Source organism: Trichoderma virens (assembly GCF_000170995.1).
Source record: "Trichoderma virens Gv29-8 chromosome Unknown TRIVIscaffold_74, whole genome shotgun sequence".
In the NCBI taxonomy this organism is placed as follows: domain Eukaryota; kingdom Fungi; phylum Ascomycota; class Sordariomycetes; order Hypocreales; family Hypocreaceae; genus Trichoderma; species Trichoderma virens.
The window spans coordinates 244,879-270,596 of NW_014013675.1; the positions used below are offsets into that span (position 1 = coordinate 244,879).

General features: G+C 49.7%; 5 protein-coding genes across 5 annotated transcripts; 3 read left to right on the forward strand and 2 right to left on the reverse strand.

Moving 5' to 3' along the window:
• Nucleotides 1–2,112: 2,112 nt before the first annotated feature.
• On the forward strand, nucleotides 2,113–2,992 carry TRIVIDRAFT_153126 (uncharacterized protein; the record flags this gene model as incomplete). Its single annotated transcript, XM_014099916.1, has 2 exons — nucleotides 2,113–2,530; nucleotides 2,595–2,992. The coding sequence occupies 2 exons, from the start codon at nucleotides 2,113–2,115 to the stop codon at nucleotides 2,990–2,992; spliced, it is 816 nt and encodes a 271-aa protein (XP_013955391.1).
• A 4,103-nt stretch (nucleotides 2,993–7,095) lies between these two features.
• TRIVIDRAFT_202230 (uncharacterized protein) lies at nucleotides 7,096–9,028 on the reverse strand (the record flags this gene model as incomplete). The annotated part of the gene is made up of 7 exons (XM_014099917.1): nucleotides 7,096–7,251; nucleotides 7,549–7,595; nucleotides 7,665–7,902; nucleotides 8,107–8,271; nucleotides 8,406–8,498; nucleotides 8,821–8,867; nucleotides 9,025–9,028. 7 exons carry the CDS (start codon nucleotides 9,026–9,028, stop codon nucleotides 7,096–7,098), a joined length of 750 nt encoding a protein of 249 aa, XP_013955392.1.
• Nucleotides 9,029–14,868: 5,840 nt separating this feature from the next.
• Nucleotides 14,869–15,412, forward strand: TRIVIDRAFT_223285 (uncharacterized protein; the record flags this gene model as incomplete). The annotated part of the gene is made up of 2 exons (XM_014099918.1): nucleotides 14,869–15,321; nucleotides 15,374–15,412. The coding sequence occupies 2 exons, from the start codon at nucleotides 14,869–14,871 to the stop codon at nucleotides 15,410–15,412; spliced, it is 492 nt and encodes a 163-aa protein (XP_013955393.1).
• A 335-nt stretch (nucleotides 15,413–15,747) lies between these two features.
• On the reverse strand, nucleotides 15,748–19,733 carry TRIVIDRAFT_202232 (uncharacterized protein; the record flags this gene model as incomplete). The annotated part of the gene is made up of 12 exons (XM_014099919.1): nucleotides 15,748–15,820; nucleotides 15,871–15,939; nucleotides 15,994–16,086; nucleotides 16,140–16,246; nucleotides 16,307–17,656; nucleotides 17,711–17,765; nucleotides 17,824–18,042; nucleotides 18,187–18,717; nucleotides 18,985–18,995; nucleotides 19,125–19,172; nucleotides 19,333–19,655; nucleotides 19,727–19,733. The coding sequence occupies 12 exons, from the start codon at nucleotides 19,731–19,733 to the stop codon at nucleotides 15,748–15,750; spliced, it is 2,886 nt and encodes a 961-aa protein (XP_013955394.1).
• Nucleotides 19,734–19,803: 70 nt separating this feature from the next.
• Nucleotides 19,804–21,671, forward strand: TRIVIDRAFT_223287 (uncharacterized protein; the record flags this gene model as incomplete). Its single annotated transcript, XM_014099920.1, has 4 exons — nucleotides 19,804–19,921; nucleotides 20,861–20,922; nucleotides 21,021–21,578; nucleotides 21,636–21,671. The coding sequence occupies 4 exons, from the start codon at nucleotides 19,804–19,806 to the stop codon at nucleotides 21,669–21,671; spliced, it is 774 nt and encodes a 257-aa protein (XP_013955395.1).
• Between the last annotated feature and the right edge of the window lie 4,047 nt (nucleotides 21,672–25,718).

The following is a 25,718-nucleotide window of genomic DNA, read 5'->3' on the forward strand; positions in this document are numbered from 1 at the left end:
ACGACGTTTGTGTCCCTTGTTGCTCCATTCTATACAGAAATCTTATGACTGAATTTCTTTATGCCCGCCGAGGGCCGGTAATTCTCCTTGATATGGCAAAGATGCCACAAGTCGTAAATGATACTATTGTGTTGAATGCAGCTGATAGAATGTCCCGCTTCTACGGAGATTTCCCACGAATTGTTGAAGTGGTGTGTCAATTCGCATTCCATGCCAACCCGTGGGGGTAACAAAAGTGGAAAACTCAATCTGCCCAGTTGGGCAGGTACAGGGATAAGCATAATTGGAAACGTCACCGATAACAATATACTACAAGTTCCGCTAACAAACTCGTGCACCTGGATGGGTTAAACAATCGCCTTCGCGGCCAAATCCAAAGAACAAACTACAAGTCCACGGTCGATTGACTGATCAAGCCACGTATGTCTCCAACAACCAACTGGCGACTAATATTGAGCAAACTACAAAATTTGACATACCTACTTGCAGCATGAACTCCGAAACATTGACAAGTAGAGCGGCTTCAAAAAATTGAATCCTGTCGGTAGGAAAGAAGCATCCGAAAAGGTCGAGACCATGCGGCGGGAAACAAATGAACAGGCCACTGTCCATACTGAGCTTTAACAAGAAATCTGTTCCGTAATCGCAAAGAACTTGCTCGTCGGTGAATTCAATTCCCGGCTACTCAGCCACACCGAAGCGCCGCTTACAGCTTGGCAGCTAAACTTGCCTACTGGACTTACCTCAATTGGCGCTTGTTTTCCCTTTTCCCTCACCTCCGAGTGTGATTTATAGAACCAGTCGGAATTGTTACTCATAAATTGAAGTCTACCTTCTTTAAATGTGCCAGTTTAGATATCGCTACCTGCCCGATTAGGGTTAAGAATCTCACCCTGCCAAGTGCGATTTGGCCGTACAATATACCGAGCTATCGCGCTAAGGCTCCACGTGTGGTCCTGTGCCTTGGAGCTCATGTAGTTTAATTGTTATGCCTAACTTGACAGAACTCCACCTGCTAAAGTTGCGCAGCATAGATTGTGGCGGCTGCTCACTTGCAGTCAGTTGATCGTGCGGCTCGCCAGGTACAAGGAGCCCCTGGTAGCTGAATAGCTCATCATTTCATCTGTATGTGGTATGTATTTCGCAAATCCGGGTCCTGCCGGAGAGCTAGATTCTCTGGACTACGCGTCCGCTCAAGCATGAACTCTGCTATTCTTTGTCCAGCTTGCAGCTTATAGCCAATGTACCCCAGAAAAAGGAGAACGTATAATATATAGACTGCTACCCACGATACCCTGTCGCAGTAACGTAGTGGGACTAATTCGGGAATATATTCAATGCGAATGCTGAGTGATAATACCAGAGGTGCGCACTAGTGATGATGTCTACCGCCCTTCGGAGTTGTAAGTGGGGAGAAACAAACTGATTCTAACGATATTTGCAATAATTTAGCCCATCAGATCCGATTCATGTTTTAAAGACTACACAATAGCAGTAGCATGAGAGTCCTTGGCGCCCGCAGGCATCTCCGCGTTTAAACAAGCTTAAGAGATGGGGTGGTATGGGAATACCCAAACCGGCAGCTTGACGATACCAGCGGTGGCACCGATACCCCCTTATCCCTGCAAACTAATCATCTTGGTAGCAGCAATATTACGGGATATCGTGGATAGATGGAGCGTAAGGTAAGCCCTGCAATGAGCCCATGATTCCATTCAGTTGAGTCTTGCTCTAAGAGGAAGCTAGAATGGAACCCACGAGCGGCTTGGAAGCTTGGAAAGACTGCCGTAGATAATATAAAATGAACAAGAATCCTGCTTCCTGTCTCAAATATTATCGCTCTCAACAGGATCATCATCGCCAATCATCAAAGAGTTCCAACTGCTGAATATCTACCTCCATACAAAAATTCTTCAAAATGGTCAACAAGGTAAGTCACAAGATTTACACAATGCTGAGTATACCTAACGCGAATTTAAGCTTCTTGTCGCTTCTCTCCTCGTCGGAGCCTCTCTGGCCTCTCCCTATCCTCCATCAGTCCTCGACGGCCCTACCGCCCCGGTCCCCGACACTGTCGACTGGTCTCCCAAGAAGCCTGATGGCGGCAACTTTATGCCCTCAAAATCTACCAACTCTCCCGTTTCCAGGACTGCTGATGCTCCTATTGTCGGCAAGAGCAAGCTTGAGGCACGAGTGACCGGTGAGAAGGTCACCAACGGTGTCGCCCGCTTCGACAACTCCAACATCCAGGACGGAGTTGGCAGCGGTGTTGATTCTTACACCATGTACTGGGGAGACGGAAGCACTGGAGCTGGTTGGCCCGCTCAGAGCCGCTGGGTGTCCTTCCAGAACATGTTTGACAACTACAAGAACCAGATGTTTGCTGCGTGCCAAAACCTGCCCACCCCCCAGGCCAACGACAGCGGCCCAGAGGTTGGAGCTATCTGGGACGGCATTCAAGCAGCTGCAGCAGCTACTGGTGTTGATCACCGCTTGATTCTTGCCGTGATTATGCAGGAGTCTCACGGATGTATGTCAAGTCCCACCTCCCCCCCCTTTTCCTCCCCCCTGAATGTGATGCTAACTCCTGAAAGGCGTTCGAGTGCATACTACGAATGGGGGGGTCAGGAATCCGGGCCTAATGCAAGATCATAACGGCAGCGCGACTTGTAATGAAAATGGCAACGTCAAAAATCCTTGCCCTTCTGCCACGATTTATCAGATGATTCTTGAGGGAACCGCTGGAACTACCAGTGGAGATGGCCTTGCAAACTGTATCAACCAATCTGGCCGCAGTGATGTGTCAGCGTTCTACCGCGCTGCTCGTATCTACAACTCTGGATCGATATCCAAGACCGGGCAGCTCCAGAATGGTATTGCCACTCACTGCTACGCCAGTGATATTGCCAACCGTTTGACTGGTTGGGTGAATGCCCCCAGCAAATGCAATTGCGACGGTAACCCCGGCAGCTGCGGAATTACCACCAACTAAATATCAATGAAGTAACGATGTGTGTCTTACATCTACCTAGCTGTAAGAATCTTGGTTTCGAGGTACTTATTTATCCCACATACATGTAAATATCTGGGATTTGTATATAGTTTGCTTCATCTATATGTAAATAAAAGAAAATCCATTGAACTTCTCATGCTGATAATAAATTTCACGACTACGTCTTTACAAGCAAAACTCCTAGCAGAATATACTCTGCTCTTCCCCCAATCTTCCAAAGGAACTAATAGCGCCGACTTGGCTCTTTTTCAGTTATTGAACTCGAATATTTGTTGTGTTCCATTGACTAACATTGACAAGTTCAGAAAAAGCCAGCGAGTTGTTGACTGGTTAATGAGTCATTATTCTTAACATCAATCATAGGACCCATTTCTGTGGCATCTCTCAAAGTAGCTTCTGATTGGGGAACATGGTTTAGTGATCTGTGTGTACGCGCCTGCGAGAGACAGAGACAGAGACAGAGACAGAGACAGGGAGGGGGATTCAAAGATCAGAGCCAGTTTAGTACAAGTGCACATAAAGTAAAAGGTGGAAAAATATCCATATCCACAGAACAAAACACAGGAAGTAGTAATATGAAGTTTTAAAATCTCCACTGTATACCCTCCGGTAGTCAACGATAGCGGCATCAACAGCAGAACGACATCCAGGGCGACGGCGAGAAACGTAGCCAAAAGTGCCCATCTTAGGTGGCGGCAGCAGAGGTCAACTGTTCTGGTAGACAAAATCGGCATTGCCGGCTACTAAAAACTATAACACAAAATATAAGGGTCATTTCCCCTTCGATGATAGGTGATGGTTTCAAATCGTCAGGCCTTGAACCGTGACAGGTGGGAGTCCACAGCAAAAGAGTAGAGTTGCTGCATTCTTAGTCACAATTAGGCAGCTATAAACACCGTACTTATCTTTGAGTTGACTCAAGATGTACGGCTGTCGGCGAAGAGTGGTTGCCGCAATCTACGCGTTCGTTCAGTGTTCTGAATGACCGTCGTATTGTTGGATCGCGAAGGGATACCCCCCCGTGTCTGTCGATGATAGCGATAAAATACTAAATGACGGCTTGACAAGGGCTAAAGTACCCATAGATAGGTTCGCCAAAGGAGAGCATGCATTGTAGAATTATGTAGCGACGTGGATACTTCGATCTAGCATTCACGTGTCAACTGAACATTGGAGGTGGCCTTGAAGTTGATGAAGGATGGGATAACATCCACCTACACTCTTTCTTGGAGGGTATATAAACTGCCCAGCAATCGAGATCCTTCAGAGACAATTGTCTACTAATGTCATTGCGATACCGCTGACAACTTTTGTGTAGGAAATGCCGCTCAGCAGCCCCGGACAATGTTTATAATCAACCAACAAGCATGATTTCGTCATCTGTACGAGAATTAGTATCCCAGACGGTTTGCAGCTGTGACTGCACGCCGGCCTCTACATAACAAGGTCAGCACTACATATTAGCACTATTGCCCTCGGCACTGATCACGCTCAGTGGCTTTAGACTGTCGTCACACATCCGAGCTATTTACGGGCATCCCGGCCGAAAAACTGAGAGCTGAAAATAGTTCTGCCACGATATCGGGCACCACACTTCGCTGCGCTGAAATGACTAGCTTCATTCCCCGACCTACGTGTTGAAACTGCTAATCGGCTTCAAGATTATTATGCCGTTCGGCGCTATTATAATTAAGAGGTATGCGCCATGTAGGGATCATTTGGAAGATCTACTCGATGGAGCCTAATCACGGTCCCTTCAACAGAGATACTGCCTTGGACACCGGCCAACTGACAAACAAGATCCACCTAGACGTCTTTAACTCAGCGAGGCCCACACACCTAGCTTCTCTAGAGAGCAAATACTGACGATAATAATGCAGCTATCTTCTTGGGATATGATATGCCACTCGACAGCTGCGGACTGTGGTTGAAGCCCTTGCCGTGCACCCGAAGGGATGACGCACCCGCCTCCTTAGAAATTGCCACTGAGAATTTGCAGATCGTGCCAAGCTATTCCCTCACATTCTATCACTGCCACCAACAACCACAACATTTCTTTGCGGCGCAACATTACGACAATCCTCCAAAACACAGAACCGACTTGCATACCGATGTCATTTGTGATCGTTACGCACACTTAGCCCGACGACCCCTATGTCTTGAGATAATTCTTCCCGTAAAAAGGATTTCCTGGTGGGCAACTTCAGTCGCTTCCAGAACAGCAGTCGTGATACATTGCTACTGCGTTTGGGTATATAGCCAAAGTCAGACGCAATTACCTCCCGCGTAAAAGCCAGGTAGGTAGCTTATAACGGGATTCCGTCGCATTCACCGTAACCCCGTTTCAAGAAGTTTTATTACCTACACACATAGATTTCACCCCTTCTATTTCCATCTATGTACCATTATCTGCTACAGTATTACTGGGGTCGAAAAGCCTTCAGCTAAAAGCATAAGTTTCCGCCAAAAAATACCCATCCAAATGCGAATTAGTAGCAGCAGCGACATGGGCAGAGTCAAAGGCAGGAGCTGAGGCTGTAGAACCCTGCTGCAGTTGTTACAGAAAATGATGGCATTGGAGTTGATGCTGATAGTCTGAGTCTCTGTATAGCGGTCTGTCTTGGGGAGCTCCCTCTTGAGGAGCCGAAGATGTTCTTCAATTGAGATTCCTTAAAAACTTCATGGATCTGGATCATATAGATGCATGTACACCCGATGTACCCAATCGTCTTCTCCTGCCGTCCGCGGCGTTGGCTACTGCCTGCATGTCAGCCATGAGCAAATCGCGCTCCTATCTTGTGCAGTTTGAGGAAATCGTTCTTCACTGCCTCATTCACTAGCTTCTTACACAATCATTTATTCCAACCTCTTATTTTCAACCATCCAGCATCTCAGATCTATATTTCACTTCTCTGGAGAATTTGCACACATCCAGCTTAAAATATACACGCTTCGGCTTTTCCTCTAATCCTGCTGCCTCCATCCTGGCGACAGCTCTATTAGCCAGCCGCACCTCTGACTAGAAGTTCTCTCCCAGGGTCAAAGGATACGTCTGCCTCGGGCATCATGACCTCCGCCACCGATGACAATAACTCTGCTCTGGGCTTCCTGGCCCTGTGGTGGCCCCATTCTGTGAGAGTAATGGCTCCCGCATCAACGCTTTTACTTTTGCCGGCGTTGGACAGCCCCTGGATCGTGGTTATCGTAGCTAGAGCTATGTTTACATCTTACCGATGCTAAATTCGTCTATTGTCTGCTACTATCGCTACCTTTCTCTAGCATCTGATACTCTCGCTACCACCCTCGTTTCCAGGGTCAAAAAGGCCACACCCAGAAGTGTGAATTTATGCCAAAAGGTCACATAATACTGGTGGCGTTGGAGTTGACAATGAGCTTTATATGATTATCTATCTTGAGGCGCCCAAGATTGTCTCATAGACTAGAATCTTCGTGGATTGACATCATATCGGAAGTGCAAACGTCTGTCGTATCTCAATCTTCTGTTATTGTTGTCAAAGACTTGGATGTCCTGTTGTCAGAGACTTCATTTGGCAACACGATGGGTTTGTAGGCAGGTAGTGAAACATATCATGACATGATAGAGGTTGACCTTGAAGTCTGCCGTCATCCATGTGGGGTATTTCCCTTGTCTGTGAAGCACGGCATCAAGTGGCCCAGATGGCTTGGACAAGGTGGAAATGCTGGAGCCAGACTCCGCCTAGAATGTTGGTTAGTCCCTCCAACTATCCCTCTCGTGCCTTATCTATTTCTGAGCGGTGGGAGTGCGACCAAGTTCTGTCAATGTCATGCCAATATTCTGTCACACCAACAAGAGATTGTGGGTGCACTCTCTCCCCAAGTCTATGTCTGTTAGTCAATACACATCATACCTAGATTAGACGATTAGGATGGAGCATATCAAATGGCAAACTTTTTTATCGCCACTCTGTCAAAAATGTGTCAAACCAGTCGACATCTGGGCGTTCGAAAAATGTTGGATGGAGAGTTCATGTCTTGGAAATTCTTTTGCTGCCTTTCTCGAACCACCTCCTGGGATTTGTCTTTCCCAATGTTGGCTTCTTCTATCTCCATCTCTTCGGCCTCTTGAGCTTCCAGATCCATGTCTTCGTCTTCTTCTTCTTCGTAGCCTCATCTTCCCGCTGGGGTTTGAGGTACATGCATTCAATAGTAGCTTCGTCATCTTCATTGGTTGCAGAATGGTTGGGTTCTTCCAGCCGCTGCGCGAGTCTCTAGTTTCAGCATACGGAAGCAACGATAGTGGGTGCAGGGCGTTTGGGGTCATTGTAGAGGGCTGGGACATAAATAATTAGTATCACGTCAATTAAGTTGGCAAGCTTGAGCTTTCCCTTCAGGTGGGTGATTAAGTTGTGTTGAACGGTATTTCCCCTATCTTTTTTTGATAGAAAAGTTTCCTGGTGGGCAATTCCAGCCGCGTTCAAAACGGCAGTCGTAATACGTTGACACTGCGCCTAGATCTGCAATCCAAACCTAGAAACAAATTGGATTGTACTAACCCATACTCTGTCACATTCACCACTACTTTGTCTCCAGAGGTTTTGTTCTTGTACCATGGTCGGTAATCACATGTTCATCAAGATAGATATGTAAATAATGTAGGTATAAAAACTACCACCAATTGGTGATTCTCTTTTCTTCTCCTTCTTCCTCTCCTCTTCCTTTCCTTTTTCTCCTCCTTCTGCTTCTGCTTCTGCTGCTGCTGCCGGGAGAGGAGCGGCCGGGGCATCGGTCTGTGTGTGCGCGTGTGCGTATGCCTGTCTCTGCGCCTGTCTCTGTGCTTGTGCCTGAGCGGCTCGTGCTGCTTCTTCTTCTCTTGCTCGGCGGATCTGCTTGCGGCGGCGTATGTTAGGCTATAATCTATTAGTCAACGTTCTAGGTATTGCGGAAAACAGGAGTCTCACCCGGCATTTCTTCGCCGGAGCTGGAGAATTGGGGGAGGGGGCAGAGATGGAGGCGCGGAAGGGAGAGGCATCTTAGTATATACTGGACTGTTGGATTAGCGATTGAACGAACGTTAGCAACTGGTGACTCTCTTTTCTTCTTATCCCCTGCACTTCCTTTTCTTCCTCTCCTCCTTCTGCTTCTGCTTCTGCTTCTGCTGCCGCTGCCCGGAGATGAGCGGCCGGGGCATCTGTCTGTGTGTGTGCGTGTGCGTATGCATGTGTGTGTGCTTGTGCTTGTGTCTGGGTCTGTGGCTGTACCTGTGGCTGTGGCTGTGTCTGTAATTTCATCTATTACCTGCTACTGTAATCCGAAACGTCCATGACCACCACGAGGGCGTATGCTAGCACGAAAGGGGGCATTGATCCAGTGAGTGCATCTCAATGAGAAAGTGTGGCAGAATACGGAGTACAATAGCAGTAGTAGCGGTAGTAGCGGTAGTAGCGGGTAGTAGCGGGTAGTAGCGATAGTAGCGGTAGTAGCTTGAGCGGTACATGAGTAAGAGCTGCGAGACTGTCAGTACATGTATCCACACAGTCGAACAGAAGAAGCAGTGGTGAGTATCATACTTTGAACTCTCACTGAGTCGGCAGCGCCCATGGCCCAGGGCACTGGGCGGAAAGAATAGCCAGCCGCAGCTGGTAAAAAACGTAGGCCATTAGAGACCCCAAGAAGAAGGCGATGAGGCAGATTATGCTCACGCAGACAATGACCGTGATGGCCAACCATTGGCATCTTGTGCCCTTTCCTCAAACGTCAGCCGCTGTGCTCCCACACGACAAACGCAAAAACTTGCGACAGGGGAAGTACAGAGAGGTAGTACTTACGGCCAGGCGACCACGGGCGGGGCGGGCGACGACTCGGTTGGCGGCAGCTAAAAGGTGATCAGATAAACTCGTTGATTGGATGCAAAGCCAGGGGCGAAATCGGGCAAGAACAACGGTGGAACGGGACGTGGCAGGTGGGTAACAAGGATCGGGAAGGATCTGGGAACGGGATGCGATTGCACCAGTGGCGCCCATCAAACTTACGCATTGTGAAATTGTCTGAAAAAAAAAAAAAAAAAAAATCTTCGTCGAAGAGAGAGGTGCGAATTTGTATGTAAATCTAGCTGCCATTAATAAGAGGCACAGAGCAACTGGTGGCGAGGAGAATACTCACAAATCTTCTGACGGATGGCGATGAAGAAGGAAGAAAAAAAGGGTTCACGAGAATTTCTGGGCATCGATCAGAAGAAAAAGTGGTAAGTACCATACTTTGGGCTCTCACAGAGCCGGCAACGAAAATGGCCCAGGGCACTGGGCGGAAAGAATAGCCAGCCGCAGCTGGTAAAAAACCGCAGGCCATTATAGACCCAAGGAAGAAGGCCGTAAGGCATATCATGCCTACACAAACCATCACAGTGATGGCCAGCCATTGGCATCTGGTACTGGGCTGCAAGGATATCCAGCCGCAACTGGTAAAAGACGTAGGCCATTAGAGACCTAAGAAAAAAGGCGGTGAGGCAGATTATGCCTACACAAATAATGACCGTAATTGCCAGCCATTGGCATCTGGTACTGGGCTGCAAGAATAGCCAGCCGAAGCCGGTACAACAAGTAGGCCATTAAAGACCCAAGAAAAAAGGTGGTGAGGCAGATTATGCCCACAAACACCACCACCGTGATGCCGCCATTAGCCGCAGGTACTGGGCGTAGAGAATCGCTAGTTGCAGTCGGTATATCCAAAGTCTGTTAGAGCCAAGTAAAATGTGGCGAGAGCCATCGGAGAGGTGGACCGGAGCGAGGATTCTGGCAATAGCAGAAGTTGCGCGAAGCTGTGTGTAGACATTTGGTAGAAAAAAATAGCGATTCAATCACATCTTGACTCAGCTGACCTCCGAGGTTTGGGAAGAACTGGAGGATGCGTCTGCACCAGGGATTTGTTGCATAGTTTGGTGCAGTCATCAAGGAACTGCCCTCCTTGCGAGAATCCGATGGTATCGATCGTTGGAGTAGTGGAGAGAATTGGATGTGGCGGCAGAGCCTGCGAATTGTTAGCTGTCCATAAAGACTTTCCATGAGCAATGTCAGTTTCTGTTGTACTGTCAAATGTGAATGTAGAGGTGGCAGACTCACTATGCGAGTCTTGAGATCGGGGCACGATAGTAGCGATCAGCTTCGACCTCGAGATGAGTCAGGATTGTATCTTTGGTGTCGGGGTATGACAATTTGTTTGGTATCAACGTGCAGAAAGGTCTCAGCGATCAGATCACTCGCAACGTGTCGAGAAAGGTACGAGCGTCGCAGCAGGTCGAAGAAAGGCATCAAGTGGTCGGGACTGCCGTCTGAAGCTTCGACGCTATGGCAGCGGCTGTGAAAAGAGATGAAACGGTCGTGTTCTATTGTTGTCGATACATGAATCACGCGGTTTGAATAGAAGCAAGGCGCTCTACTGTCGTCATGGAACCTGCGATGGAACTGTTGAGAGGGCACAAGAGACGAAATAAATTGAGCAGCACGCCTACACACGCCATAAGGGTGGCGGCTCGTCGAGGCTCGGTCGGTCGGTCGGTCAGTCGGTCGGCACGAAGTAGTGTGATCCTGCACACATAAGTTAGGTCAACTGTCCAAAGCGACGAATGGCATAGCATACGTACATACACATAAAAAGACAATGCGGGTTGAAGCTATCGGGTGCGACGGCAGTGATATGAAAAGGACCAAGGTATGTATGCCAAGATGAGAATTGTTAGTTAGCAATGTCTTCTCCAGCCCATCCTGTGAAAAGGGAAGGGAAAAGGGAAAGGAAAAGGGAAAAAGAAGAACGGGGAAGGAGGAAACAGTAAGGAGGAAGGAAAAAATCTACTCCTGACACCATACAGGTACTCTTCTTCCCAAAAGTTTTCACCCTCGGTTGTTAAGGTTCAGCCACACCAAAGGAGAATTCGTCCGAGATAGACAAATGAGATAACTGCAAACGTTTCGACGACTAGATCTGTAGCACCGTCTTGTAGGAGAAGCTACAACCTTGAGACAGCAGTAGAGAGAAGCGGTGGCAGAGGGGGTGCATAATCGCCGATGACGATAGCTATGGCTATCTTTCCGACAAACAGCCAAAAATAAGGATGTCGATCCTCTACCATCGATGAGCAGTACAAACCTACTAGGTAGGTAGTACCATCCTGGATTGATGGATACCAATAGGCGAGTCACGCCGTCGGAGGCCTTGCTGTACGGTCACGCTTCTCCAAGACTCGCGAACAGAGTGTGAAGGAAGGTCAACAGCCAAGGGAAGTGAAACTAGATTTGTGGAACCAGTGGCAGAACTTGTCATGGGAAAAGGTAAGGTAGTTTGAGATGATCCAGGCGGGAGCTATGGACGTACCACGCCGAGAAATTAAATGCCCCCAAAAGGAAAGCTTTAGTTGGAGATACTTGGCTATGTTCAATAGCATTAGTAGTGCAAGTGCAACGTGATAATATACTCGAGCTCAGTAAACCAGCCTACGGGATACATGCACCTAGGTACTTTGTTTGGAGCTCAGCAAGTTTGGTGCAGGCGAATGGGTAAATATCGGCAAACAGACATCTGTGTGTTCAACAAAGGCCTGCCCGTCCTACTCAGTACTTCTCAAATCTGTTCGCATTTTGAGCTTTTGTGATTTTTTTCTTTTTTTTTCTCTTTTTTTTCGCGGTCCTATTTTTTTTTCTTCTTTCAACAATACCATCCGCGGTTCATTCACAACCCTACCAAACATCCACATCGTCCATTACGCATGTCGAGGCTGCCGTATGCGATCTTCTAGGGCGCAATCTCGTGCTTCCATTCAAAACCTCCGCCATTGTGATGGGCGATCTTAGGTGAGAAATTGGTCCAACACGAGATACTCTGGTAAAGAGACACCTACTGACCCATCTTCCACTGAGGAATCTCGACCGACCGGTCCTCAACCAACCAACATCGTACGATCCCTCCCCCGACGATCCCTCCTCCGACCGACCGACCGACCGACCGACCGACCGACCGACCGAGACCACGATCAAACTCCTCTTGCCCCCACACAACGGAGCCGTGAGTCTGACGCCACCGCATCCTTCGGCACGGAACGTTAGAACCAGACATACCCCTGATAGTGGGGACGAGCAAAAGGCTCCATACCGGTGAAACATCGCACTCAGTCATCACTCCTTTGCTGGGCTGCCTGTATGAAGCGAACTGTTTCAGAATGCTTCCAATATTGTGCATCTTCTGTGCTACACCTACCTACTAGGTGACAGTACTTAGGCGCGGCGCGACCATTCATTCCCTAGGTACTGTCAATTCCAGAGGGCACATCCAAATAAAGGAAGCCTCTGCTGAAGCAATCACGGAAAACGATGGGTGGAGTGCGGAAGATGCGTACTTCTTCTATCGTCGCTGCCTTCTTCTACTCTCTTCGCCTCCTCTGCAACTATCGCCGCCTCTCTTGTTCTACCTCGTACCTTGGTATTTCTACCCTTCTGCAGCACCTGAGGCAAGTCGAGTGCTATGGACGGCGCTTTTGATAGTATCTACTCGAAGGCAGGGTTTCAGCTTGTTTCGACAAGCCAATTTCTTGCGTATCTGTCTCTGTTATCCACATCACTGCCAGCTACGTTCCAACTTGCCCCTTCTAATGCGTAACTGCTAGGTAGGTACTAACCGCTTCTCTCCTATCTTCTATTCCCCTTCCCCCCCTTTCTCTCTTTCCGACCTCCAGCCTCTATATACAGGACGACAGGCCTTGCCACGCCCTTGCCGACATGTTCAAATCTGAGGGGCATCCATGAGCTGGCCCTATTTGTTGTTGGCAATCGTAAGGATAACGTTCCTCTTCACTCATTTCCACTCTTCCAAATCTTCTGCCACAATATGTGCCGCCTGCTCTCTCGTGGCGACAGCCTCATCATGCCACAGACCATACAGGGGACAATACGGCCCCACCACTTGAATCTAACACGCCTTCCGCAACATGTCCAGCTCTGAGGGGATTACGAGGACGGAGAGCCAGCAGATACAATATGCATAGGCATTCTCACGTCTGCTATCGGATAAACGCCGAGCCAAGAGCTCCATAGCCTGCACGTGGCTATCGCTATCCAACAAGAACCGATGCGAATTCGAATCATTCTGCCACTATCAAGAGAGGAAGTACTAGGAATACTAGATGGTGTGCAAAGTTACAACCGTCCATGATTCTGTCTACCGCTATTAATGCCGTCAGGTTCACGCAAGGAGGGCAGTTCGTCTGCCGCCTAGAGCACAACCATAGTCCACTGTCCCAACTCCAAGGGCGTTCAACATAGATCGGGTCATTTCATCAGTTTCGTTTTCAATACCAACGTCACTTAGCAACTCCGGATCTTGTGTGAAGTCATCGCCGCCCCCCGCATTGTATTGCCGCTCCCGCGAGAAATACTGCCGAGCTCTCACGAGGGCAGTTCACGGCTATTACGACCGACCACACTCAATTCCTTCGGCACTCCTGCCATCGATTCCGGGGCCCGCACAAGAAGGGAGAGCTCTCTCCAAATCTCCACAAGAAAGGCAGTTCTATCACAGCCATGGCACGGAAACAGTGTCAGTCAACTCCCTGGCTCCTAGGATGCACCCAGGCACCTTCAACTCTGATGGAATCCTAGAAGCTACCTAGGGGGTAGGCCGGCACTGTTTTCGAAGGCGTTTTCTACCAAGCAAGGTAGCCGCTACGCTATCTCGTATTGCTCACACCTGCGGTATTTTTCATGGCAGGTAAGCGTAATCCCTCTCAGTAATCCCCTCAACTTCCTTCCACACACCTTCTTCTATTGCTGGCTGCTGTCGCCATCTTCCACCAATGTCTGTGACTAGTAATTTTGAGTATCTGCTAGGTACTAGGTACATACTATTGCTACCTTTATCCACGACCATGTCTTACCGTACCATACTCTCGATGCCTCTTTCCCTCTCCCATCGCCATATGTTGAGCGCCGGTTTTTTTGGCCGGCTCCACCCACTGTGCATGACATGCCTTGCCGCGACTCAGCAGTGAGCACACTGTTCTGTATACATATGCATACAGCGACTGAAGTTTTGGAGCCATTACTAGATGACAATGGTTGAGCATCACGGTCATGGTTTGTGTGATGGCACAATCTGCTGCACGGTGTCTTGCCACCTTTGCAATTTCAGCTTGCGCCCACTTATCCCCAGCCCCGTAGGCGTGGTCATCTGGTCCGCGGATTGTGTACAGAATCATGCTGTGCGGAAGAAACCATCAACGCTACATGTACCTAGTAGAGGTAGAGTAGCGGCAGCCTGCAGGGAAGCACACAAGGTGCTACATTCACGAATTGAAGTAGATATTCAATACATAGACTTTCATCGACCATGTAATCTCACCACCAATGCGTAATAATAAATTGATTGACAAATAAGCATTACTACCCTGCGCGGGCATCCATCACTCTGCGGTGAACTGAGGCAAATAGGTACATAACTGCAAAAAACAATTGCGCCGTCTGATGTAGCCAAAAAACTCCTGTAATTTTTTTCCCACACAAAAAAAACGCCAATCCATCCATCCATCCATCCATCCATCAAGGGTCCGGTCCATTCTACTGAGCCAAAAAATCACATATCGGTCATATAGTCTACAAGGGTGAGTATTCTACGTCTACATCCTACGGTGTCTGGCAAATTGGTGATACATGGAAGGCTGACTCTACGTGCCACGACCGAGGATCGAGACAGCGTGAGCCAAATGATCACAAGTCTCGACAGTGACTCGACGCGCCTACGACTAAGGATCGAGACGGCGTCGGTCAGAGCAGACTGAAGTGAACGGGGTTATACATAGCAGAGATTAACTCCATGTGCCTAGGTATCGAGACAGCATGGGTCAACTAGGAAGGGCACTCGAACTGACTCTACGCGCCACGACCGAGGATCGAAACAGCGTGAGACAAAGGACGACGAGTCTCGACAGTGACTCGATGCGCCTACGACTAGAGGTCGAGACGGCGTCGGCCAGAGCGGACAGAGGAGGATGGGAAGGAAAGAATGGGAAATATGTGAGGAAAGGTGGACAGACTCTATGCGCCGCGACCAAAGATCGTGCGCCTCGACCAAAGATCGCGACGGCGCAAGCCAAAGGGTTAGGCTCAGCACTTGACTCTACGCGCCTACGACTAGAGGTCGAGACGGCGTTAGCCAAAAGGAAAGATTCGGAACTGACTCAGCGCGCCGCAACCGAAGATCACGACGGCGCAAGCCAAAAGGAAAGACTCGGCACTGACTCAACACGCCGCGACCAAAGATCGTGCGCTGCGACCAAAGATCGCGACGGCGTAAGCCAGAGGGTCAAGGCTCGGCACTGACTCTACGCGCCTACGACTATAGGTCGAGACGGCGTTAGCCAGGGAGCAGAAGGAGGGATAGAGAGAAGGGAGGAATAGAAGAAGAGGGGAGAAAGGGACAGAGAAAGACTGAAGGAGGAGAGGAGGAAGGAGAGACAGAGGGAAGGGGACGGAGAGGGACGGAGAGGAAGAGGGAAGGGGACGGAGAGGAAGAGGGAAGGAGACGGAGAGGGAAGGAGAGGGGGGCGGGATATAAAGAGGAAGGTAAAAACACAAGGGGAGAGGGGGGAAAGTGGAAGGGGGGGGGGACTGCTATGGTTTAATAGGGGGGCTCGGGGTCGGGGTCGGAATCGGAGTTGGGGATTTCGAGGCTGAATTGTTTGTTAGCTTGGCCATTATAGACACAGAACGACAAACTTACGGCAAGCTTGTAGGGATCTGTGTCCCATTCCCGTCTTCTAGGTCGAAATCTGAATCGGGGATTTCGACACTGGATTGTATGTTAGCTTGGCCGTCATAGACACTAAACGACACACTCACGGCAAGCTTGGAGGGCGTTCTGTCCTATTCCCGTCTTCTTGATCGGAATCAGAGTCGGGAATTTCGAGGCTGAACTGTATGTCAGCATAACTGCCGTAATAAGAGACCAAGCAACAAACTCACGGTACGCTGGGAGAGGACTCTGCCCTATTCCCATCTTCTTCCTCTTCCTCCTCCTCCTCCTCCTCCTCCTCCTCCTGGCCGGAAGTCCCCTGGCTTCACCGCTTTGTAAGCATCGACGCAGCTGAGCGAACTAATAGAAAACTTACAGAGAGTTGGCAGTACGGAAAGAAGCTTCGCTGCCGTTGCCGTTGTCGCTGTTGCCGTCCTCCCCGTCATCCAGGCTGACGCTGGCAGTATGACCGCGTTGGATGGCCTGCAGCGGGTTAGTCTCTCTCCTTGATCACGCAACCTCCTTGGGGGATTTTGTACGTACATCACGAATGACTTGGGCGAAGACATTCTGATCCCTTAACAGTCTGGTCTCGGTGTGCCAGAAGATCGAAATGGCAATATTTGGGTCCGTATCGCCGCCACTTGGTCCTCCATCCCCTTCCCAGCGCAAGCCATAAGGGTGGTTATCCTTATCGTACCAGATTGCGAATTTCCGTTGTTCAGCCGTGTGACTGATCCGTTTGCCATCTTCGGTTCGCGTCTGGCGAAGGCCTTCCAGAGACTCGCGCAAAGCCGTAAAGTATCCATGGGCTTTCCTAATCTGCTGCCTGTAGCCAGCTCTTCTTCTGGGACCAAAAGTTGCCCATACGTTTGGCCACCCACGAAGCGCAGCAAAGAAGTCGTACGTGTTCTTTGCATTGTCGTCATCGTTGAAGTAGGACAACTCGTGGCGGAGAAGATACCTTACATCAAAGCTGCGGAGGAGAGCACGAGACCTGGCAAGCCTCTGGGCCTCACATTTGTCTTGCAAGGCTTTTGTTGCTTCTTTGGGTTGTCGAGGGCCTCTCGCTCGCATCACCTCGCGAGCTTTGGCAAGGTTGGGATGGCCTAGGTCTTTGAGAATCTGACGACCTTTGGCAAGGTTGGGATAGCCTAGAGCCGCCATAATGGCGCGTCCCTTTTTCAGTTCAGGGAAGCCTGCCTTACGCCGAGCCTCGAGGTTTCTCTTGAGCTCCGGGAAACCTTTTTTCCGACGAGTTTCGCGACCCCTGACCAGTGATGGATAGCCGTTTGCTCGCTGAGTCTCACGGCCCGGTTCCAGTTCATGGAAGCCTTGTGCACGTCGAACCTCAATGCCTTTGGCGAAGTTCGTATTCATTTTTGCCGAAACCCATGAAAAATGATCTGGGCTCGCAATGTCGATACGTGCAATAGCGGCGGCGGCGTTCCAAACTAGATCCGCATAGATGGCCTCCTTAGGCGAGCTCCCAAGCACAAATCGGCTGCCGTGGGGGGAGATAAAGACTAATTGCCGAAGTTGATCGCTTTCTCGATCTTTAACGGCATAGAAGAAGGGATTTTGGGCTAAGATCTTCGTTGATACCCCAAGCAAGACTTTGATGAGCCGTATTGAGCTATCTTGTCGGAGCTCTTTCTCAAAGGCGTCAAAGCATGCCTTTCCGACAAGGACCACAAGAGGTGAAGACTTCATTATAGCGTAATTGAAGTCTATGCTAAGCTTCTGTATAGCTGACCATTTTGCGGTGCCGAAGACAGTCTCCCATTTTGGATACTTGGAGTCTTCGCGGATCGGGATCATGTCGGAGGTGCATACGTCTGGCGTATGCCCGATCTTCTTCTCCTGCTGCCGGAGACTTGGGTTTCCAGGGTCCTTTTGTGGAACATTAGCCAGTGCGACAAGTCAAAGACAGTGTGTGAGACATACCATAACGTGGCCGAAGTTGAAGTTTGAGCCCGCAGTCTTCCATGTAGGATAGTGCCTGTACGGTATGTCAGTCACTGTCCAAAAACGACGGTCGACGTGTGAGGATGACAAACCACTGCATGTGGAGGACGGCACCAAACGGCCCAGATGGCTTGGACAAGGTGGATATGTCGAAGTCAGTCTCTTCGCCCAGAATGTTGGCCAATTCTTCCAAGTATTCTTCCCACGCCTTATCCATTTCTTGGCAGTGGGAGTGCCACCACGCTTTGTCGATGTCATTCCGATAATCTGTGACGTCGACAAGGGATTGCGGGTACACTTTCTTTCCAAGTCTATGTTTGTTAGCCAATGAATATTATTGATTGGACTGGATTGGACTGGACTGGACTGGATGGATTGGATGGGTGGATGGATTGGATGGGTGGATGGATGAGACGAGATGAGATGAGATGGATGAAAATATGAGGTAGACATACCGAATGGCAAACTTTCCAATTGCCGCTTTCATATCAGCGGAGGCTTCTGACACTTCCAAAAGAGTGTCAAGCCAATCGACATCTGGCCGCTCAAAAAGGTCGGATGGAAGGTTCATCTGCTGAAGAACCTTTTGGCGCCTTTCTAGAATCTCTTGGCGTTGGCGATATTTGTCTTCTGAATCCGTCTCTTGGGCCTCTTGAGCCTCCATTTCGTCTTCGACGGCTTCCAGCTCAGAACTAAGCCCCTCATCCTCCTCGTCCATGTCGACGTCTGTGTCTTCGACATCTGTGTCCTCGACGTCTGTCTCTTTGACGTCCGTCTCTTCGACATCCGTCTCTTCGGACATTTCTTCTTCTTCGTAGTCCCCATCTTCTGGTTGGGACTCGGAGAATTCAGTGGGGGGCGCAGCATCTTCATTGGCGGAAGAGTTGGTGGGCTCTTCAGGCTGATGCTGTCTCTTGCTTCGGCGCAGGGGGGTGGGGAGAGTGGATGCAGTGCGTTTAGGGGCCATTGTGAAAGTGTTGAAAAGACTGAGAATTGTTGATATTGTGTTGATATTGTGTTGACTGAATCAATGAAGCTGAGCCTTTCTTTGAGGTTTTGAACGAATCTTCTGTCTTTTTTCCAAATTCTTGATGGGCAATTCCAGTGTCTCTTCAAAATGGCAGTCACGATCAAGCGAGGTACACCGCCCGGATTTACAGATAGGTACCTCAGGCATTCCATGCCCTACCACCTAATACTGCCGGGCGATAACTTCAGGTAACTAATACATATACCTGTATTTAGGTACCTACGTAGGTAGTCCCTGAATTGATGAGCAAAATAGGGATCTTGTGACCTCGAATGAAGCTCAAAATTTACAGAATATCTCTATGTTGACTCCATTCGGGCCTGCACCCGTCGTATTCTCCCATCCTCCTTTTCTTCCACTTACTTCCGATTGCCCTCTGCCTCCATATATTCCACTCTTGTTATCATCAACCTGTATGTTTTTTTACTGCCACTGTTAATGTTGGGGCTTCAAGGGGAATGGCAAGCATGTCAAGGTTCAAAGAAGCATTACGAATGGAATGGAACAACAAAAATCACCACACCAAATTTTGTATTGTATTGCCTAAAGGCGGTCAAAAAAAGCGACGAACTCCTCTCCAGATTGACACGGGCACCCCCCATCCTGCCATATCATCATCATCCTCTTCTTCTTCTTCTTCTACTTCTTCTTCTGCTTCTGCTTCTTCTGCCTCCGGTAGAGGAGGCGCTGCCAGAGCGTCTGTTTGTGTGTGTGTGTGTGTGTATGCGTGTGTGTGTGTGTGTGTGCGCCTGAGTCTGAGCCTGAGTCTGAGCTTGAGCTTGAGCTTGAGTCTGTGCCTGTGCCTGTGCCTGTGCTTCTGCCTGTGCTTGTGCTTGTGCTTGTGCTTGTGCTTGTGCTTGGGCTTGGGCTTCTCTAGCCCGGCGGATCTGCTTTCTGCGGCGTATATTTGGCTATAGTCCGTTAGTCCGAGTTCAAGGTGCTATTCAATGCAGAAGGAGTCTTACCCGACATTTCTTCGTCCGAGTCGAAGAAATTGGGGCAGCAGGGGCGGCAGAGGGGGCAGGAGGCCGGGGAGGGAGAGATGGAGGCGCAGGAGGGAGAGGCATCTTTGGATAAAACTGGGCTATACAATCAGTTCAACGAGCTAGAATTGGTATTGGCAAGGCAGGGAACTTACAATCTTCACAAGGAGGCTTTTGGTAAATCTTGGAAAAGACTAGAAAAGAAGAAGGGAAACGAAACAGCTTTATGTATGCTCCTTGCTACGCAAAAGTGAGAAGAAAGTGAAATGCCCTAATGCTGGTACGGCCATTAGCACACGTGACCGGGAAGTCCTCAGCAACTTGGCGATGATTCTGAGATCAAAGTGAAAGAATGGTCATTTATGCCTGGGTATTTGTTCAGTTTGTTTAAACTTGATGGAGATTACGGCTATGTGGAATGAGAGGACAAGCTATCTAGTACCAAGTCAACAGTTCACCGTCTCTTCTGAGACTTTCTCCGTATTGATTCACACCCAAATTCTTCCTGCTCTACCACCCATCTTCCAGCATCTGCATCTATCCAAGGCGGTCTATCTTCATTCTGCCAATTAATACTAACCTGAGGCAGCCAAAACATGCAGGTAATAAATACTTGCCAAAGATTGTATACCTCAGGCATCCAAAGTACAACTCTACCAGCTCTACAAGCAAAATCTCCCAAGAAATCATGTAAATGTATACTCTCTGTAAACACCTAGCGCCAAGTAATCTACCGTAGTGTATACCTCGTAGCAGGCGCGCAGAAATTCTGCCGCATTGCAAAATGTAAGGTAGGTGGCTGCCCAAAATTCTCGTGAACTTTTTTTTCCCCTCTCCATCGCCTTCCGTCAGAGTCTTTGTGAGTATTCTCATGATCAACTGTTCCTCGCCAATTACTCACTAATGTTGGTCAGATTCTACGTACAGATATATACTCATTTGAAGACTTTTTTTTTTTTTTTTTTCACAAGCTTCCAACATGCGTAAGTTGATCGACCTCATTTGTGGGCAGTCGCCAGCCCTTCGTTCCTTCAGATCGTCACTTTTTTTACTCATCTGTCAAGACGCGTTCCTGCATTGGCGTCCAATCATCGTTCTTGTCTAATCTCTTTTTAGCTGCTCCTGCTGCCAGCCGTGTTGCCCGCCCCGCCGCCACCCGTCGCCGTCGCGGCCTCGCAGTAAGTGCTAGCATTCCGTACTTTCCTTGTCGAAGATCCCTGCGTTTGTCGCGTGGGGGTACATGCAAGTACGAGTACAGGACTGACGTTTGAACCAGGGAACGAGGTGCCAATGGTGCGCCATCACCGTGATGGCTTGTGCGGCCCTCTGGGCCTTTACCATCATTTCCGTCTCCGGGGCCGTAATGGCCTATTATTCGTACCACCTGGCCCTTGCCAGTCCCGTCGCCGGCCCCCTCCCCCCCGTCGCCCCCGTCGCCGCCGCCGCCGCCACCACCTCCAACGTGGTCATTACCAATGGCCCTCCTGAGGCGCGCCTTCTGGCGCAAAATAACTATCCTTCGTGGGGGCCAACCGGCCCAGAAGCTGCTGCTGCTGCTGCCGCCGCCGCCGCCGCCGCCGCCAACATCGTCCACGCCCCCCAAGTCGCCGTCAACGCCCCCCCCCTGCCGCCGAATATTCCTGCCTCAGGCATTGTGGCACCCCGGGCCCCGGGCAGCTCGGCCGCGCGTTTTCTTGCGCCGGTGTGGAACGCGGTGGCTCCGGCCATCAATTCTTTTGCGGGAGTTGGGCGCCCCCTGGCCGAGCGCCAGGCAAGACTGGGCGGCCTAGTCAATTTCTTTCTCCCGGGGGTACACCCCCTGTGGTCTTTCAGTGTATGTATTCCAGGTGTCTTGTTGTCATTACCGTGTAGATGTACTAACGTTTTACAGGTCCAAGCATTCTATGGATGGCTGAATAGGGAATAAGCCCCCCTTCCCCCTCCTCTCTCTCTCTCTCTCGTCGTGGTTTTTTTTTTTTTTTTTAATGTTTATATTTATGTTGTTTGTCTGGTTGTGGGTCGGTGTTTGTGTGGTTTTGGGGAGTTGTTTTTATTCTTTTTTTAATGAATGGTGATGTTTGGTCTGGTCTGGATTCAAATGTTCCTCGTAGAGTCCATCGACGTGACATGATGTGTCCGAAACTCCCCAATTCAGGTGCGCGACGAGACGATAGTAGCAGGTGATACTGACCAAAAGGCGTCGGATGATCCGTAGCTTAACTTGGAAAAGGCTGTGTATAGGAATGTGACGATTGTAGGTAGATAGCGTTTCGATCTCGTCTTGATCTAGACAACTCCCCAGGCCCAAAAACGACCGGAAGAAGCCTCTTGATGGTGTGCTGTTGTATTGTTCGATGTATCCTAGAGCGGTGCTTTCCCCGTGGCATTTGGATAGCAGCAATTGTTGGCAGGAACGGTGGAGAGAATTAAATGTGCGCCCAGGCCTTCATACCTGCCGAGTAGGTTGCCGAGAAAATAGGCGGAGTGATCAGGATGTTCGTCATGACGGATTCATCTTCCACTGGTAAATTTCGACTAGGAGCTCCGACGACGAACCGTAATCCAGCGCTCCCATCTTTTCGCCCTAGTTTCCTATCCCATTCAAAATCTTCAATTACTTAGGGATATTTTAAGACAGCTTAGTACAGTTTCTTTAAGCTCATGATTGGATTATCCATGACCATGAAAACATTTGTATACCTTTGTGGCACAGTCCGTCCTTCAATGACCGAATCAGCATTGATGATTCGGATGATGGGCCGTCAGTAGATGACCAACCAGTTACCGCCTCCCAATTTCATCAAGCGATGACAGAGGCACAAGCCAGCAAGGCTTTTTTGCTCTACCGACTTTTCGACGACCGCTAACTAACGGATATTAGCTAAAATGTGACGAGCCTTTGGCAACCCATTTAATCGGGGTCGCGCATTATAGAAGCAATTGCGTTCCAAAGCTTGGGTGCATTGGCAGCAGCAACTGCCCACGTAATAAGATTTTTTGTGCACGAGACAGCTGAAAGGAAGCCACACTCCAAAGAAGCGACACCTTTGGGGGATTTCACCCAAGATTACTCCAGCTATCCCCCCCCCCCCCAAAAGAGTAACATAAAGGCTATCACTGTTGTCAACCATTCTCTCTTTTTGCAATAAGAAAGCATTCTCCGCAACCAATCAAGCTCTTCTTTAAAAATATTGTTATGAACATAGGTAGACAACATCAAGCCCACTCTTCAATTGTAAACTCATATCATACATGTAGTAGATTCCACTGCATACAACTAGCATATCCGCGTTTACTAACATGATTTTACGAAAAACGACCGTCAAGGCACTTCAGAAACTCAGTTGCGTATGCCTCCAGCGGGCTCCCAGTCGCACGAACCATTATCTGCCCATAGGGGGACAACGAATATAGCCGCAGTCCATCTCTGCCGCAGAAAGTCAACCTCGAAGGCACGAATGCAGTGCACGACAGTACTTTGTCCGATGATCCTTACGCCTTGGATGGCAGCTGTATTGTTGAGTAGAGGCCAATACTAACCCATCAGCCATTCGCATCAGCCACGTTGTGATACCGCTTCTCGCCCTTGCCTATTAGTGATCGTGATGAAGAGACAGATTGGGGCCTTGAGTGTTTGGGATCATTTTCTTTGCGCTTGTTAATGCATGACGCAGTGGGAATAACCGAAGCCAAGGAGCTTTGGGAAGAAGAAGGTATGGAAGATGCGAGACTATCGTCCAAGCTAGAACCTAGGAAACAATACACTATCGTCATATCCAGGCACGAAGCCTAACCAAACACAGCAAGGATAGAGGTATGGATTCGCAGTGGGCTCGCCGGAGGGGCATCCGCTGCCACTTGGCGGGAAATCCCTGCTGCAGAGCTGAATGGACTAGGCTTCTGTCCAAGTTGGGACGCCTGGCTAAACGTACTTCCATGCGTCTGCGGTTGTCCAAATGGACCGGATTGTGTTTTTGGCTGGGACGTGTGGCCAAAAGTTAGAGCACCAAACGGACTGGGCTTGGCCCCAAGCGCGGACGGTTGACCAAAGGCCGAGGCCGGTTGTGATGGTTGAGAGAATGGAGAAGCCGCCTGCGTCGGCTATCCAAATGTTGATGACGGCTGAGACCGTTGGCCGAATACAGATTGCAATGGCTGTCTAAAGGGCCCGGTTAGGCTTCTGTCATAAAGCAGACGGTTGGCTAAAGCCACTTGTCGTGGGCGCTATAGTAGCAGTGCCACGCCGAATGGATTTGCAGCATTAGATCTTCTTCCGACTTGAAACTCCCCGAACGGCGCGCCTTTGGTTCCCTCTTTGCATATATCCAGTCTGTTCGGATGCCTATTCTCTGCTTCCACGATGAATCGTGCCGCCTCCGTCGGGTCTCGCGCCCCGGTCTCCATCTACTACTTTACATTTTATCAGCGCAATCGGTGGAAAGAGAGGCACCATTCACAAGGATTGGGACTGAAACAATCGGCAAGAGTAATGCCCTCAGGGTGATATGTGTCGACGAGAGTGATGAATTGGCAGGGCGGTCGGAATTTGGATCAGTGCTGGGTCTGATGGCATATGTGAAGGTGCCTGGGTTTATCTCGTCCGCCAACTCTCCAACTTCCATAATGCCCTCAGAGTTGCACGCGTCGCCTAGGCCGTGCCAGATGACCAAGCGGCGTGTCGTCGTCTGCATCGTCTGTTGCGCGATGTGAGAACTTTCACCCAAAGGTGCGGCTGGCTAGTAGAGCCATCGTTTAGGTCGTTTAGATAACTAGAGGCAGCAGCGTGTCGTCGTCTGCATCGTCTGTTGTGTGGTGCGAGAACTTCCAGCCAAGAGTGCGGCCAGCAGAGCACGAGAACTTCTAGCCAAAGGTGCGGCTGGCCAGCAGAGCCATCGCCTAATCTATGCAACATAGCTTAGGCAGCGACGTATTATCGTCTGTTGTTTGGCGAGAGAATTTCGAGCCGCACCTGCACGCCAGCGGAGTCGTTACCTAGGCCATGCCATATAGCAAATGGCAGCGGCGTGACATCGTCCGCATCGTTTGTTGTATGGTGAGAAACCTTCCAGTAAAAGTTGTGGCTGGCTAGCAGAGCTGTCACGTAGACTGCGCTAGATATCCAGCGTCAGCGCGTATCGTCGTCTGTTGTATGGTGGGCAGAGGGCCAAGGGCGGCGGCAGCAGCGTCTGGGCAATATACCCACGCAAAGATGAATAAGCTTTCGCCAAAAAGCGTTCCCTGGGAGGCGTATTGGTGATGGCGAAGTTGGAGGCGGTGGTAAGGGCGAGGGGGCCGGACACAGGCGCGGCGAGGGCGAGAGCCCGGTGGTAGGAGTCATATGGAGCCCATTACGGCGGCAAGAGACTGTTACAACGGCCAAGGCCCTCAGGACAACACACACCGTGAATGTGATAGCCAGCCACTGACATCTGGTTCCATGTTTCAAACGTCAGTATCTGCGACATAGAAACTACGGAGTGCTAGCACTTACAGCCGGGCCACGGCGGCGACGGGCAAAGGGGCGGGATACAGAGGCACAGGCCCCAAGTGTCGTGGGCTTCAAACGGAGAGTTGAGGGCGAGAATGTGCCAGATGTTGCAGACTCTGGCAGGGAAAAAACAAGCTTGGCCTTTGGTTGCAACGCAACACCAGCCTTGATTCCTCAGGCCCAACGCTGATTCGATCTTTGATCATGGCGCGTAGAACCAGTTTCAAGTCCCTTTCTCAGCTGGCCGATGCTGTTTCGATCTTTGGTCGTAGACGCGTCGAGTAAGCATCGGGCTCATGATGTTCTGGTCTCTGGTCGTAGTTGCGTGGAATCAGCCCTTGATCTCCCCGCCGTTTCGATCTGCATACGTAGGCAACAGTCAGTCTCCCGCGTATCACTCACTCGCCTCAAAGCGTAGGGAAAAGAGACAAGATGGAACACTCACTCCGCGATGATTGGCATTCACGTAAAACCTTGCTGATCGGG